This window comes from Carica papaya, chromosome 2 (genome assembly GCF_054855325.1).
Source record: "Carica papaya isolate Zhongbai chromosome 2, ASM5485532v1, whole genome shotgun sequence".
Classification (NCBI taxonomy): domain Eukaryota; kingdom Viridiplantae; phylum Streptophyta; class Magnoliopsida; order Brassicales; family Caricaceae; genus Carica; species Carica papaya.
Window position 1 is genome coordinate 27,980,752 of NC_142310.1, and position 13,760 is coordinate 27,994,511.

Sequence of the window (13,760 nt, forward strand, 5' to 3'; positions counted from 1 at the left end):
TTTATTGTCATAGTAAGTACATATTTGATACTTAGCTTTACTTTATTTTTTTTAATCTGATTCTTATATTTTGTAATTAAGTGACATATATATTAATTAAGAAGTTTCATAATATATCTAGTGATACGATATATTCTAGATAATTATCTATATTTTTTGCTCATATTCTACGGAGTGTATGATTTTTACCGGTCTTAAATTATTTTTTAATAATTTAAAAAAATGTATCCAAAAAATTTATAAAATAGATTGGTGTTGTAATGAATTATTGTAATATTTTTAATTATACGATAAAAATATTATACCATTTAAATTAAAAAGTATTTGACAATTATATTTAGTTAATATAAGAATACCCTAATAATTTTTATTAATTATCAATGATATATATATATATATATTTTGGGGGGTGTTTTTTCCTAATTATTTGATGTAATGGAATATAAAAAAAAATATATAATTTATGAGGAAAATAAATGAATATCTAAAAACTGTTCATAAGCTGGTAAACATAATTATATTGATATGATCCTTAAGTTTGTAAGATAGTGTGTCTACAAGATATATCATATCATATCATCATCATCCCACAAGACAAGCAAATGTCATATCATTATATCAATCATTTTGTTTCTTTCTTCAAATAATTTTTACATTATTCAATTTAAACATAAACTACATCATCATCTATAATTTATTATATAATATATAAATTTGTACAAGAAAATCAAATTATAATTTCTATTGTGGAAAAATAGCATTAAAAAAATATGTAAAAATAGTAGATATTTTAATTTATAGAAAAATATTCTTCTTTAAATAAGCAATTAATCTATATATATAATCATACCTAAAATATCTTTTCATTAAAAAAAAAAAAAGAACAACCAAGAAAATGGAGTAATAAATATCAAAACCTGTAAAAAGTAAAAACCCCGCCCAACAACAATGGGAGAGAGGTGAGGTTTAAAAGGAAGACAAATACAGAGATCGAACAGTAGCAGAGCAGACACCATGATCATCTCCTTCAAATTTCAAAATCCAAAAAGTCTTTTGCAGGCTTTAAGGATCTTGTCTCTGCTATCATTCTTCTTCTCCTTCTTCTTCTTCTTCTTCTTCTTCTTCTTCTTCGTCCCTCCAGATCCTGCTTCTGTCTCCTCCTCCTCATCATCATAATCAAACGGCGATGATAAAGTGACAGACTGGTCATGGATTCTGCAGTACCTTTCCGACACAGACGAAGATCTTCTCATGGAAAATGCTCTCTTCACCGCTGATCCCAGCGCATAAGCTGAGGAGACGGAGCTGTTCCTACTCAGTCTCGGAGTACTGATTCTCCTCTCCCGGCCTCCAATAGTATTGAAATCCTCGTCTTCTTGCTCTGAAGAATATGAATCCATGGCGGCGGCGTTCTTGATCTGGTTTGGGATTTGTTGAGGATGTGATTTGATTTTGGGCGATTGGGGATTTTGGAGTGGTGAAAACGTTAGAAGATCTGTGATGTCCATAGATCTTGGCTTGCTCATCATTTTCATCTTCGAATATCCATTCATCTTCTTGCTTTATAATTGGCTTTTGGCTCGCGATGGAGAAAACTAGAGATGAAGAAGGTTATAGGGCTATCTATATACATGTGTATTATGTGTGTGTGTGTGTGTGTGTGTGTGTGTGTGTGTGCATGTATATATATATATATATATATATATGCACAGACACACGCAGAGAGCAAATCTAGTTTTGGAAGTGTGGTCAAACAATGATGGTCAAATATTGTACATGCGACACCTTCCTCACTTTTTTTTTTTTTTTGAAGTTTTTATTTTTCCTCAGAAAGTAAAATTATGAACTAATTTGTTTTGCAATAAAATTACTACTTTAAAATATGACCATTCATATTATAAAAAATATAGAATAATAAATTTATATATTATTGTATAAAATTAGTAACATTTACAGTAATTTTTGTAAAAAGACACGATTAATTTTTTTATGAATTTACGAGGGAGAAATTCTTTATAAAAAAATATTACTCTCGATGAATATGTAAATAAAAAAAAAATATTTATATTTATTTAAAAAAAATAATAATATTAAAAAAATAATATATTATCATTTTTCATTTTATGTTTACTAAAATTATAAATAAATTTAAATTTTAAAATGTAAAAATTACTCGAAACTCTAGTAGAATTTAAGAGAAAACAAAAGCATTATAAATAAATTTAAATTTTAAAATATAAAAATTACTCGACACTCTAAGTAAAATTTAGGAGAAAACAAAAGCAGTCAGTAAATCAACAATTAAAAATTATTCTGTGTTGGTAGAAAAATAAACATTTTATCATATTACTTCTGTATTAATGTTAATCATAATTTTATAATTAATTAGTATAATTAAATCAATATAAAAAAGAAAAAAGAAAACTTAGAAAATAAAGAACTTTAATATACATTTTAATAAACAAACTAATAATTTAGTTGATATACACATTGTATATGTATATGTAACATATATATATATATATATTAAAGAGAGAAGAGAAAAAAGATTGTTAATTGAGGTTGGATTGCGTATGGGTTTCTTAGTTGGTTATATCTATATGTAACTACTTTCCAATAAGCCTACAACCATGGTAGATATTTACTAACTTGACACTTCTCTTGTCTTTAATTTTTTGCTATAGACAAAATTATCCATATGATTAATTTTTCATAAGTAAAACTTGTCACGTAATTAATTTTTCAATAATCTATGTTTATAATTTTATGAAAACATTATTAATTAGTGAGATTAAAAAGAATATATATATATAGTGATCAAATTTTAATTTCAGAGGGTTATATAGTATTTGGTGAGGGTAGATTTGAAGATTAGAATAATGAAATGTATAGTTTTTGTTTTACTAGTAGATCCATACGAAATTAATACTTAATACAGCAGTCATGGTAGTGGGTACTTACATGGAATAATTAAAAAGAAAATAGACAGCAAATAATTTCGAATCTCACACATGCCATTGATTTGGATTATAACTAATTTTAATTAATTAAAACATAAAATAAACATAATTTAATATCTCTCATTGACTGTAGCTGTGTGTGTGTGAAAAATTAATAAATTATCAAAAATTTATAATACTATAAATAATTTCGGAATTTAATTCTATTTTCATATTTAAAAATTTTAAATAGGTATTATTGTAAATATTATTATTTTAATTCTGTTTTATCTATTATATATATATATATATATATTATTTTGACTATATACATATTTTTTAAGTTTCATAAAATTAGAACTAAATTATATATATATATATATGTATTAGACTTGATAGGTCATTATATATTAAGATGAAATGTGATTTCAAAAGTTTTATATGCAACAGTCAAAGTAGCAAGTGTTAGGTACAATTAAAGTATGGCAAGGAAACAAAAATCTCGATGTAATATTTTTCAGAGATGTTCTGAAAACAAAAATCTTGATGTAATTGAATTTCTCTAGGGAACAGGAATATCAAATACTTTCATGCCCAAACTATCTCTATAAGGAAAAAGAACAAAATTAGTATGCTTAAGGATGATGATGGTAACTGGAGTACCGATGAAGGTTAGCTTCAGGTAATAGCCTCCACCTTCTTTAAGAACCTTTATATGGCCGAAGAGGGTCGCATACCATAATACCCTATTAGAGGCTTGTTCCCGAAGTTAACAGTGACTATGGTCGCTCAGTTGGACTTTGAGATTAACGAACTTTAGTATGCAGCTGTTGAAGGCCCCTGGAGTGGATGATCTTCATGTGACATTATTCTAGAACTAATGGGAGATTGTAGGCGACTCGGTATGTGCAATGATCAAGGATATCTTCAATGGCGAACAACTACCTACTGAGATCAACAAAACCCTTATTACTCTCATCTCTAAAGTTGCTAGACCAGAGACTATTAAAGAATTTCATCCGATCAGCTTGTTAACGGTGTTACATAAAATCGTTACAAATTCATTGCTAATAGACTCAAGCACCTAAGCATTTTTTGGTTGGCTCTACCAAAGCTAGCTTTGTAGTCGGCAGGAATATCACGAATAACCTTATTATTGCACAAGAAGTGGTCCACTCTATGCGACATCTGCAGGAGAAAAACAAGTAGATGGCCATTAAGGTGGATTTAGAAAAAGCTTATGATCGCATCATTGAAAATATTCTACTTGATGTTGGTCTCCTTCCTAACCTTATCAGAATCATCATGTAGTGCATCTCCTCTTGTTCTATGCAATTATTATGTATCAAAAAGAAAATGTATGTATTAAAAATTCTAAGTGCAGAAGCGAAATAAAAATTTTGATTAACATCCCTTACACAATAACCAAAAACGTATTCAACGTATGAAAGAATAAACTAATTAAGGTAAATACTAGTAATGAATGCTATAAATAAAACTATGAATTCCTTAGGCGTCTACTCGCCGTCATCCTGCGGGACGAGCTCAAGAACCAAATCCTCCTGATCTGAAATGGTTAAATAAGGAATGAGCTACACTAGCCCAATAAAGACATCACACTATCTCACTGTCACAGAAGTAAAGGTTGGTAGAAAAACAAAAACAACAAATGGAGTATAATTTATGATAAATTCATTTATCAATAATAAAACCCTTTACTGTCCACTTACCTCGGTGAGCTTCATGAAAACAACATAAGAAAAATAATAACATTATAATATCATGAAATCATACATACTTTATAACATCACACATATCGTACCTTTGCATTCCAATCATCAGACAACAGATTTTTCTCTTTTATCAGCCTACTAGTATCCATGAGGATCCATAGGGGTCTCCGCTACACGTGAACCATTCACATTAATAACTTGATTCCAGGGCCGTCCCCATACCCCGTCCGGTATGGGGGCCTAAACCATAAAACTCAATACCCTGTCCGGTATGAGGGTGAAACGGGTCGTTCCTATACCCCGTCCGGTATGGGCGCCAAAAACACATAAGGTCTCCATACCCCATCCGATATGAGAGACCACGTTCCCGGTAGGGTTCCCTACGGACCCGATCCGTCCACCATTTTTCAGGATATCTAGTAAGGCTATAGCCATTATCCATTTATCAATCCACATACTTTTTTCTATTTTTCTTGGTCTCAATTATCCAATCAAACATAAATACGTAAACCAATAATGAACACCAAACGAGACAACACAACATCGGGTTCACAATAACTCAAAGCATAATAAATGAAACCGTAATTCATGCATATGAAACTATAGAATAAACACATCAGATACCATACTGCATTTAAAACTGTAAAATAGATCAAACAACAACTGACCGAAAAACACATCAGATTCGGGCTCCATTAGCAATCTTAATTAATTTTACAAATCTATTAATTCATAAAATACCATTTATCATTTATTAAACTTTAATACCATGATAGGAAACAGGATGAGTGATCCTTACCTGTTTCGGGGTCTGAAATTGACTTTACACTCCACCTATGGGCAGTCCCTATATTCCCTGAATTTTCTCTCGGGAACTGAAACACGTTTCCGGTACCTGCACGTGTTCCCAAAAAACCCCAAATCAGACCCAGGGCCCTTTCGGCCAATATCAAAATTCTGGCACGGCGGCTCTGCCGTGCTCCGGTGACGGCACCGCCGCACGCAGCGGCGATTTACCTCGGGTTGGCCGTTTTCGACCGAATTATGCCAAACTTGCATTGGTTCCTGCGATAAAACAACCCTAGGGCCCTCGGTGGGCCAAAAAATCACAAAAAAATTGAGACTTACCGGTGGCGGAGCTCTCGGGTGCAGCGGCTTCTCCGATACAAGTCATGATTTGATGTTTTACTCCTGTCAACCTGTAGATAAAAGGGTGGTGATCACAGTGGTCTAAAAATTGCATCGAACGGCAACTGGGAAGGGCCTCATCAGAGGCAAAATTCAAGGGAAGCCGCGGCGGCGCCGCTGGACTTCGGCGGTGTTTTTCGGTCGATTGGCCAGTGGTTTGGCTCCGATTTGGTCATAGGTGGATTCAGCATCGAAAAACGAGCCAAGGGGAAAAAATTTACCTTGTTTGGCGGTCAAAAAATCTTCCGGTGCGGTGGCAAGTGGCGGTGGCCGGCGAGGGTACTGACAGCTAGGGTTTGGGGTTAGGTGTGGGTGAGGTTATTTATAACATTTCTTTTTTAATCTCAGTCGTCCATCACGATTTAATCTGGACCGTCCGATCGCGATTAAAATGAGAATAAATTTGGGCCATCCATCCTGATGCGATCTGGACCGTCCGTGCGTGATTCAATCTGGGATGTCCGTGCGCGTAAGATCTGGGCTGTCCGTACACGTGAGATCTGGACCGTTCGATCGCGTGCACGCGGATCGCCCGTGTGGCTCCGTCCCGCGTTGCCTCCCGCGTCAGCTTCCTTGCCACGCGGCGTGTTCTGGTTGGTCAGAGCTGCTGACGTGACTGCTAATGTAGCACAATTTTTTTAAATTATATTTTGACCCCCAGTTTTCGATTTTTTTTAAAAAATACTCCCAGAATCTAAATTTTCACTCTTTTTTTCCAAAATCAATTTTAATTAAATCTCAAAAATAATTTTATCCTATTTTATTATTATTATTTTTATTTCTATTAAATTAAATTAAAATCTTATAAATTAAATATTAAAATAGAATAAAATTAAACAAAATTTCTAATAAAAATTAAAATAAATTAAATAATAAAAAATACAAATTTTGGGTGTTACAACTCTCCCCTCCTTAAAGATATTTGGTCCCCCAAATTTGTCTCTTACTCTTGGTCGAACAAATGGGGATAATGAGCTCTAAAATCTGATTCCAGCTCCCAGGTAGCCTCCCTTGGCGAGTGGTTCTGCCACACTACCTTTACAAATGATATTTTTCAGCTGCGGAGTATTCTGCTCTTTCGGTCCGTGATACCGACTGGGACTTCTTCATAAGATAAGTCCCCTTGGAGTGGGAGCGGTTCATGAGCCAAGACATGAGAGGGGTCCGGGTTGTACTTACGTAGCATGGATACATGGAACACATTGTGGACCTTGGAGAGCTCTGGAGGCAGTGCTAGTCTGTAGGCAGCAGTACCAATCATGTCTAAGATTTCAATAGATCCAATAAATCGGGGGTCCAGTTTTCCCCTCCTGCCGAACCTACTAATTTTCTTGAAATGAGTAATCTTAAGAAACACCTGGTCGCCTTTTTCAAACGCTAGATCTCTTCTTCGGGTGTCCGCATAACTCTTCTGCCTGCTCTGAGCTGTCTGAATGTTCTTTCTAATTTTAACTATTTTAGACGTGGTCTCCTCTACCAACTCCGGGCCGAACAATCTTCTATCGTCCACTTCTTCCTAACAAATCGGTGATCTGCATGGGCGCCCATATAATGCCTCATATGGAGTCATGCCGATGCTTGCTTGGTAGCTGTTGTTGTAGGCAAACTCTATCAGGGGTAGATGGTCATCCCAATGGCCCCTAGAGTCAAGGACACATGCTCGGAGCATATCCTCAAGTGTACGAATTGTCCTTTCTGATTGTCCATCAGTTTGAGGATGGAAGGCAGTACTGAGAGACAGCTTTGTTCCCATGGCTTGCTGAAAGCCACTCCAAAACCAAAAAGTGAACCTGGGGTCCCTGTCGGATACCACTGTTACTGGAACTCCGTGCAATCTAACTATTTCCCATATATACATTCTTGCCAACTTGTCCAAGGGGTCGATCATTCTGATGGCCAAGAAGTGGGAAGATTCAGTAAGCCGATCAACGATTACCCAGATGGTGTCATGTCCTGAACGTGCCTTGGGTAATCCCGTTACGAAGTCCATGGTGATGTGTTCCCACTTCCACTCCGGAATCGGTAACGGCTGAAGTAGCCCACCTGGGCATTGATGATCTACCTTGACCTGCTGACATACCAAGTACTTGGATACAAAGTCGGCTATGTCTCTCTTCATCCCATTCCACCAAAATCGGGGTCGCATGCCTTGGTACATTTTGGTGCTTCCGGGATGCATGGCAAACTTCGAGCTATGAGACTCTATCATGATGTCTCTCTTTAACTCACTGTCGTCTGGGACACACACCCTGTCTTAGAAACGAAGTAACCCATCAGCATAGATTCGAAATTCTGAACTCACTCCCTGTTCTGCATCCTTCTTACGGGCTACCAGGGTGAGGTCAACTGACTGGGCTTCCCTTATTCTCTAGATTAACTCGGGCTGGACTGTTAGACGGCCCAAACATGTGACTCTCCTCAGATCCTGAAGTTGAACCTGTTGTGTGGCCCCAATTTGCCTCTATTTTGAAACCATCAAATGGGCTAAGATACCTGCACTTTTCCTGCTGAGAGTGTCTGCTACCACGTTGCCCTTACCCGGATGGTATAAGATATCACAATCATAGTCTTTAAGGAGTTCCATCCACCTTCTCTGACGCATGTTGAGATTCTTCTGAGTGAATATGTGTTTCGAACTCTTATGATCAGTATAGATCTGAAAGGTCTCTCCGTACAAGTAGTGGCGCCAAGTTTTCAAGGCGTGTATGATTACGGCAAGCTCCAAGTCATGGGTGGGATAATTCTTCTCATGATTCTTTAACTGTCTGGACCCATATGCTATGACATTTCCATGCTGCATTAGGACACAACCCAGGCCTAGATAGAAGGCATCACTATAAACTGTATATCTCTCCGATCCACTCGGTAAAGCCAGTACGGGTGCAGTAGTCAGCCACTTCTTTAATTCTGAAAAACTCCTTTCGCAGTTCTCATTCCACTCAAACTTGGCATTCTTCTTTGTGAGTCGGGTTAGAGGAGCTGCTAGGCTGGAGAATCCTTCAACAAACCTGCTATCCCCAAGAAGCTCTGGATTTCCTTAACTAATGTCAACTTCTCCCAGCCAAGTACCGCTTCAACCTTTTCGGGATTCATTGATACTCCTTCCTTCGATATGATGTGTCCTAGGAAGGTGGTTTGCTCAAGCCAGAATCCACACTTACTCAACTTTGCATATAACTTCTTTTTTCTAAGGACCTGCAAAACTTGGGAAAGATGGTGAGCATGTTCTTCTCTACTTTTTGAGTAGACTAAGATGTCATCGATGAACACGATAACAAATTGATCCAAGAACTCTCTGAAGACCCTATTCATCAGGTCCATAAAGATTGTCGGGGTGTTGGTTAGCCCAAATGGCATGACCAGGAACTCATAGTGTCCGTACCTAGTTCGAAAGGTCGTCTTGGAGATGTCTTCTGTTCTTATCTTCACCTGATGGTAACCTGATCGCAGGTCTATTTTAGAGAAGACCTGTGCACCCTGCAGCTGATCGAAGAGGTCATCAATCTTGGAAAGGGGATATTTGTTCTTAATTGTAACCTTATTTAATCCTTTGTAATCAATACACAGTCTCAATGTTCCATCTCCCTTCCTGGCAAAAGTGACTCTGACACCCCAAGGGGACACACTGTGTTTAATAAAATCACTCTCTTGCAATTTAGTGATCTGTTTCCTCAGCTCTTCCATCTCAATGCGGTTCATGCGGTAAGGAGCAACCGAAATAGGCTGGGTGCCTGGCTATAGGTCTATAGTGAACTCGACTTATCTGTCCATCGGCAGTCCGGGTAGTTCGTCTGAAAATACATCTGGAAAGTCTCGGACTATCAGAATCTCTTGGATATAAATTTCCTTCTTGGGTTTGCCTAGTTAGAGAAAACAGCAAGATTAAGGTACTAGAAAATTAAATGATTTTATTAATTTGTAAATGGCTCCTCATTGGGAGGATTAAATACAACCTTCTTGTTAAAGCAATATATGGTGGCGTGATGCGTCGCTAGTCACTCCATTCCTAAGATTACATCAAAATCCCCCGTGTCTAACCCTATCAGGTCTACACTCAGTTTCCTATTTGCTATCTCCACGGCATAAGCCCTGTAGATAACTTCCCCTAATAGTGTTTCACCCCCAGCGGTAGACACAAACAACATTGAATCAAGTTTATCAGGTGATACATTAAGTTTGGAAGCAAAAACATATGAAACAAATGAATGCGATGCACCAGTATCAAATAAAACATGAGCAATATGGTCACAAATAGTGTACGTACCCTATACCACGTCCGGGTCAGCGTTGGCATCCTGCTGGGTGAGGTTGTAAACCCTGCCCTAAAAAGGAGGTCTTCCTTGGTTCTGGTTCTTTGGGCACTCTCTCGCATAGTGCTGGGCACTACCACATATGTGACAGGTGTTGTTGAGGCGGTAGTATAGTCGGTCCCCGTGATCCCTGCCACAGTGCTGGCAGATCTTTTCACGTGCTGCCCCTGGAGCCTGAGGAGGGGCCTGGATCACTGGTCTGGGCCTCTTATTTGGTTAGACCAGCGCAGTAGGTGCTGGTCTGCGGGGTGGAGCTGAGGGTCGGTGACTCCCTGCTGACTGAGGACGGGTGTTGAAACTCCTCTCCACAATCTGTGCCTTTGCTAGAATGGCTGAGTATGTCTTGAGCTCCAGTACCAATAAGTGTTGCTTGATTTCTGGGCGGAGGCCCCACTAGAATCTCCTGGCCTTTCTGCCTTCATCCATCAATGTCTCCGGGGAGTATCGGCCCAGCTCTAGAAACTTACTAGCATATTCCGATACCGTCATGTTTTCCTGGACTAGCTGAACAAACTCCATCTCCTTCAGGTGTCGGATGTGCTCAGGGAGATACTCCACATGGAAGGCCGCTAAGAACTGCTCCCAAGTGGCTGGTGTAGGCAGGGTGGTCTGCTTGAGCTCCCACCAATGACCTGCTTCCCCTACCAGCATGTAGGATGCAAGAGCAGTTCTCTGCTTGGGAACCACTCCCAAGGTCTTGAAAGCTCTCTTAGTCTCTGCCAACCAGTACTGGGCATCTTCAAAAGAGGATCCTCCTATAAAAATAGAAGGATTCAGTCTCCTGTACCTCTCTATGTAGCTTGGGTCGATCAAGAAAGGAGCTGGGTCCCGTGGAAGAGGGACTGGGCCCAGCTGGGGATAGACTGGAGGGCCCTGTGGTGGTACCTACTGATATGGGGTGGGCACTGGATTGTACTATGGCGGTGCCGGGCAGTACGATGGCTGGGGCACCAGTTCATACTGCAGCGGTGGTGCCGGGTGGTACTGTGGTGGAGCAGGCTCGTGCCGGGGTGGCTCAGGATCCACTTGCTGTAGCGGTGGCTCAACCCGTGGTAGTAGGGGAGGTTCGGGTAACTCCCTTCTCCCCTCTCAACCTTGCTGGGCGGCCATGATCCTTTCCAGCATCTCAAATATTCTGTCCACATCTTCCCGAAGCGAATCATCCCGGGCTGTTCGGATTAGTAGGGGACTTCCTCTCCTCATCTCTTTGCACCTGCATTTCATAAGGAAGAGTTGAGTAACGATTTATCGATGGATATTTCTCTAAGCATTATTGTGTAAGGGATGAGGCCGAGGAACCTGGCTCTGATACCAACTGTAACGGTCACAGAAATTTAAAAGAAAATGTATGTATTAAAATTTCTAAGTGCAGAAGCGAAATAAAAATTCTGATTAACATACCTTACATAATAACCAAAAACGTATTCAACGTCTGAAAGAATAAACTAACTAAGGTAAATACTAGTAATGAATGCTATAAATAAAACTATGAATTCCTTATGCGTCTACTCGTTGTCTTCCTGCGGGACGGGCTCGGGAACCAAATTCTCATGATCTGAAATGGTTAAATAAGGAATGAGCTACACTAATCCAGTAAAGACATCACACTATCTCACTGTCACAGAAGTAAAGATTGTTAGAAAAACAAAAACAACCAATGGAGCATAATTCATGATAAATTCATTTATCAATAATAAAACCCTTTACTGTCCACTTACCTCGGTGAGCTTCATGAAAACAACATAAGAAAAATAATAACATTATAATATCATGAAATCATACACACTTTATAACATCACACATATCGTACCTATGCATTCCAATCATCAGACAACAGATTATTCTCTTTTATCAGCCTACTAGTATCCATAGAAATCCATAAAGGTCCTCGCTACACGTGAACCATTCACATTAATAACTTGATTCCAGGGCCGTCCCCATACCTCCTCCTGTATGGGTGCCTAAACCATAAACCTCAATACCCCATCCGGTATGGGTGTCTAAACCATAAACCTCAATACCTTGTTCGGTATGAGGGTGAAACGGGCCGTCCCCATACCCCGTCCGGTATGGGCGCCAAAAACACATAAGGTCTCCATACTCCGTCCGATATGAGAGACCACGTTCCCGGTAGGGTTTCCTACGGACCCGGTCCATCCACCATCTCCCAAGATATCTAGTAAGGCTGTAGCCATTATCCATTTATCAAACCACATACCTTTTTTCCATTTTTCTTGGTCTCAATTATCCAATCAAACATAAACACGTAAACCAATAATAAACACCAAGCAAGACAACACAACATCGAGTTCACAATAACTCAAAGCATAATAAATTAAACTGTAATTCAAGCATACGAAACTATAGAATAAATATATCAGATACCATACTGCATTTAAAACTGTAAAATAGATCAAATAACAACTAATCGAAAAACACATCAGATTCGGGCTCCATTAGTAATCTTAATTAATTTTACAAATCTATTAATTCATAAAATACCGTTTATCATTTATTAAATTTTAATACCGTGATAGGAAACAGGGTGAGTGATCCTTACCTGTTTCGGGGTCTGAAATCGGCTTTACATTGCGCCTACGGGCAGTCCCTAGATTCCCTGAATTTTCTCCTGGGAATTGAAACACGCTTCCGGTACCTGCACGTGTCCCCCAAAAAACTCCAAATCAGACCCAGGGCCCTTTCGGCCAATATCAGAATTATGGCACGGCGGCTCCGCCGTGCTCCGGTGACGGCACCGCCGCACGCGGCGGCGATCCGCCTCGGGTTGGCTGTTTTCGGCTGAATTCTGCCAAACTTGCATTGGTTCCTACGATAAAACAACCCTAGGGCCCTCGATGGGCCAAAAAATCACGAAAAAATTGAGACTTACCGATAGCGGAGCTCTCGGGTGCGACAGCTTCTCCGACGCGAGTCGTGATTTGATGTTTTGCTCCAGTCAACCTGTAGAAAAATAGATGGTGATCACAATGGTGTAAAAATTGCATCGAATGGGAACCAGAAAGGGTCTCATCGGAGGCAAAAATCGAGGGAAGCCGCAGCGACACCACTGGACTTCGGCTGTGTTTTTCGGCAGATTGGCCAGTGGTTTGGCTCTGATTTGGCCATAGATGGTTTCAGCATCGAAAAAAGAGCCAATAGGAAAAAATTTACCTCATTTGGCGGTCAAAAAATCCTCTGGTGAGGTGGCGGGTGGCGGCGTAGGGCTCCTCTGGTGACTGGTTCTTCTTCTCCGGTGAGGGTACTGGCGGCTAGGGTTTAGGGTTGGGTGTGGGTGAGGTTATTTATAACCTTTTCTTTTTAATCTCAGCCGTCCATCACGATTTAATCTGAGCCGTCCGATCGCGATTAAAATAAGAATAAATATGGGTCGTCCATCGCGATGCGATCTGGGTCGTCCGTGCGTGATTCAATCTAGGCCGTCCGCATGCGTGAGATCTGGGCCGTCTGTGCATGATTCAATTTGGGTCGTCCGCATGCGTAAGATCTGGGCCGTCCGTGCGTGTGAGATCTGAGCCGTCTATACGCATGAGATCTGAACTGTTCGATCGCGTGCACGCGGATCGCCCACG

General features: G+C 39.3%; 1 protein-coding gene across 1 annotated transcript; it reads right to left on the reverse strand.

Moving 5' to 3' along the window:
* Positions 1-847: 847 nt before the first annotated feature.
* LOC148268936 (uncharacterized) lies at positions 848-1,670 on the reverse strand. The gene has a single exon (XM_088213840.1). The coding sequence runs from the start codon at positions 1,551-1,553 to the stop codon at positions 1,035-1,037; it is 519 nt and encodes a 172-aa protein (XP_088069966.1). The 5' UTR covers positions 1,554-1,670; the 3' UTR covers positions 848-1,034.
* Positions 1,671-13,760: the final 12,090 nt, after the last annotated feature.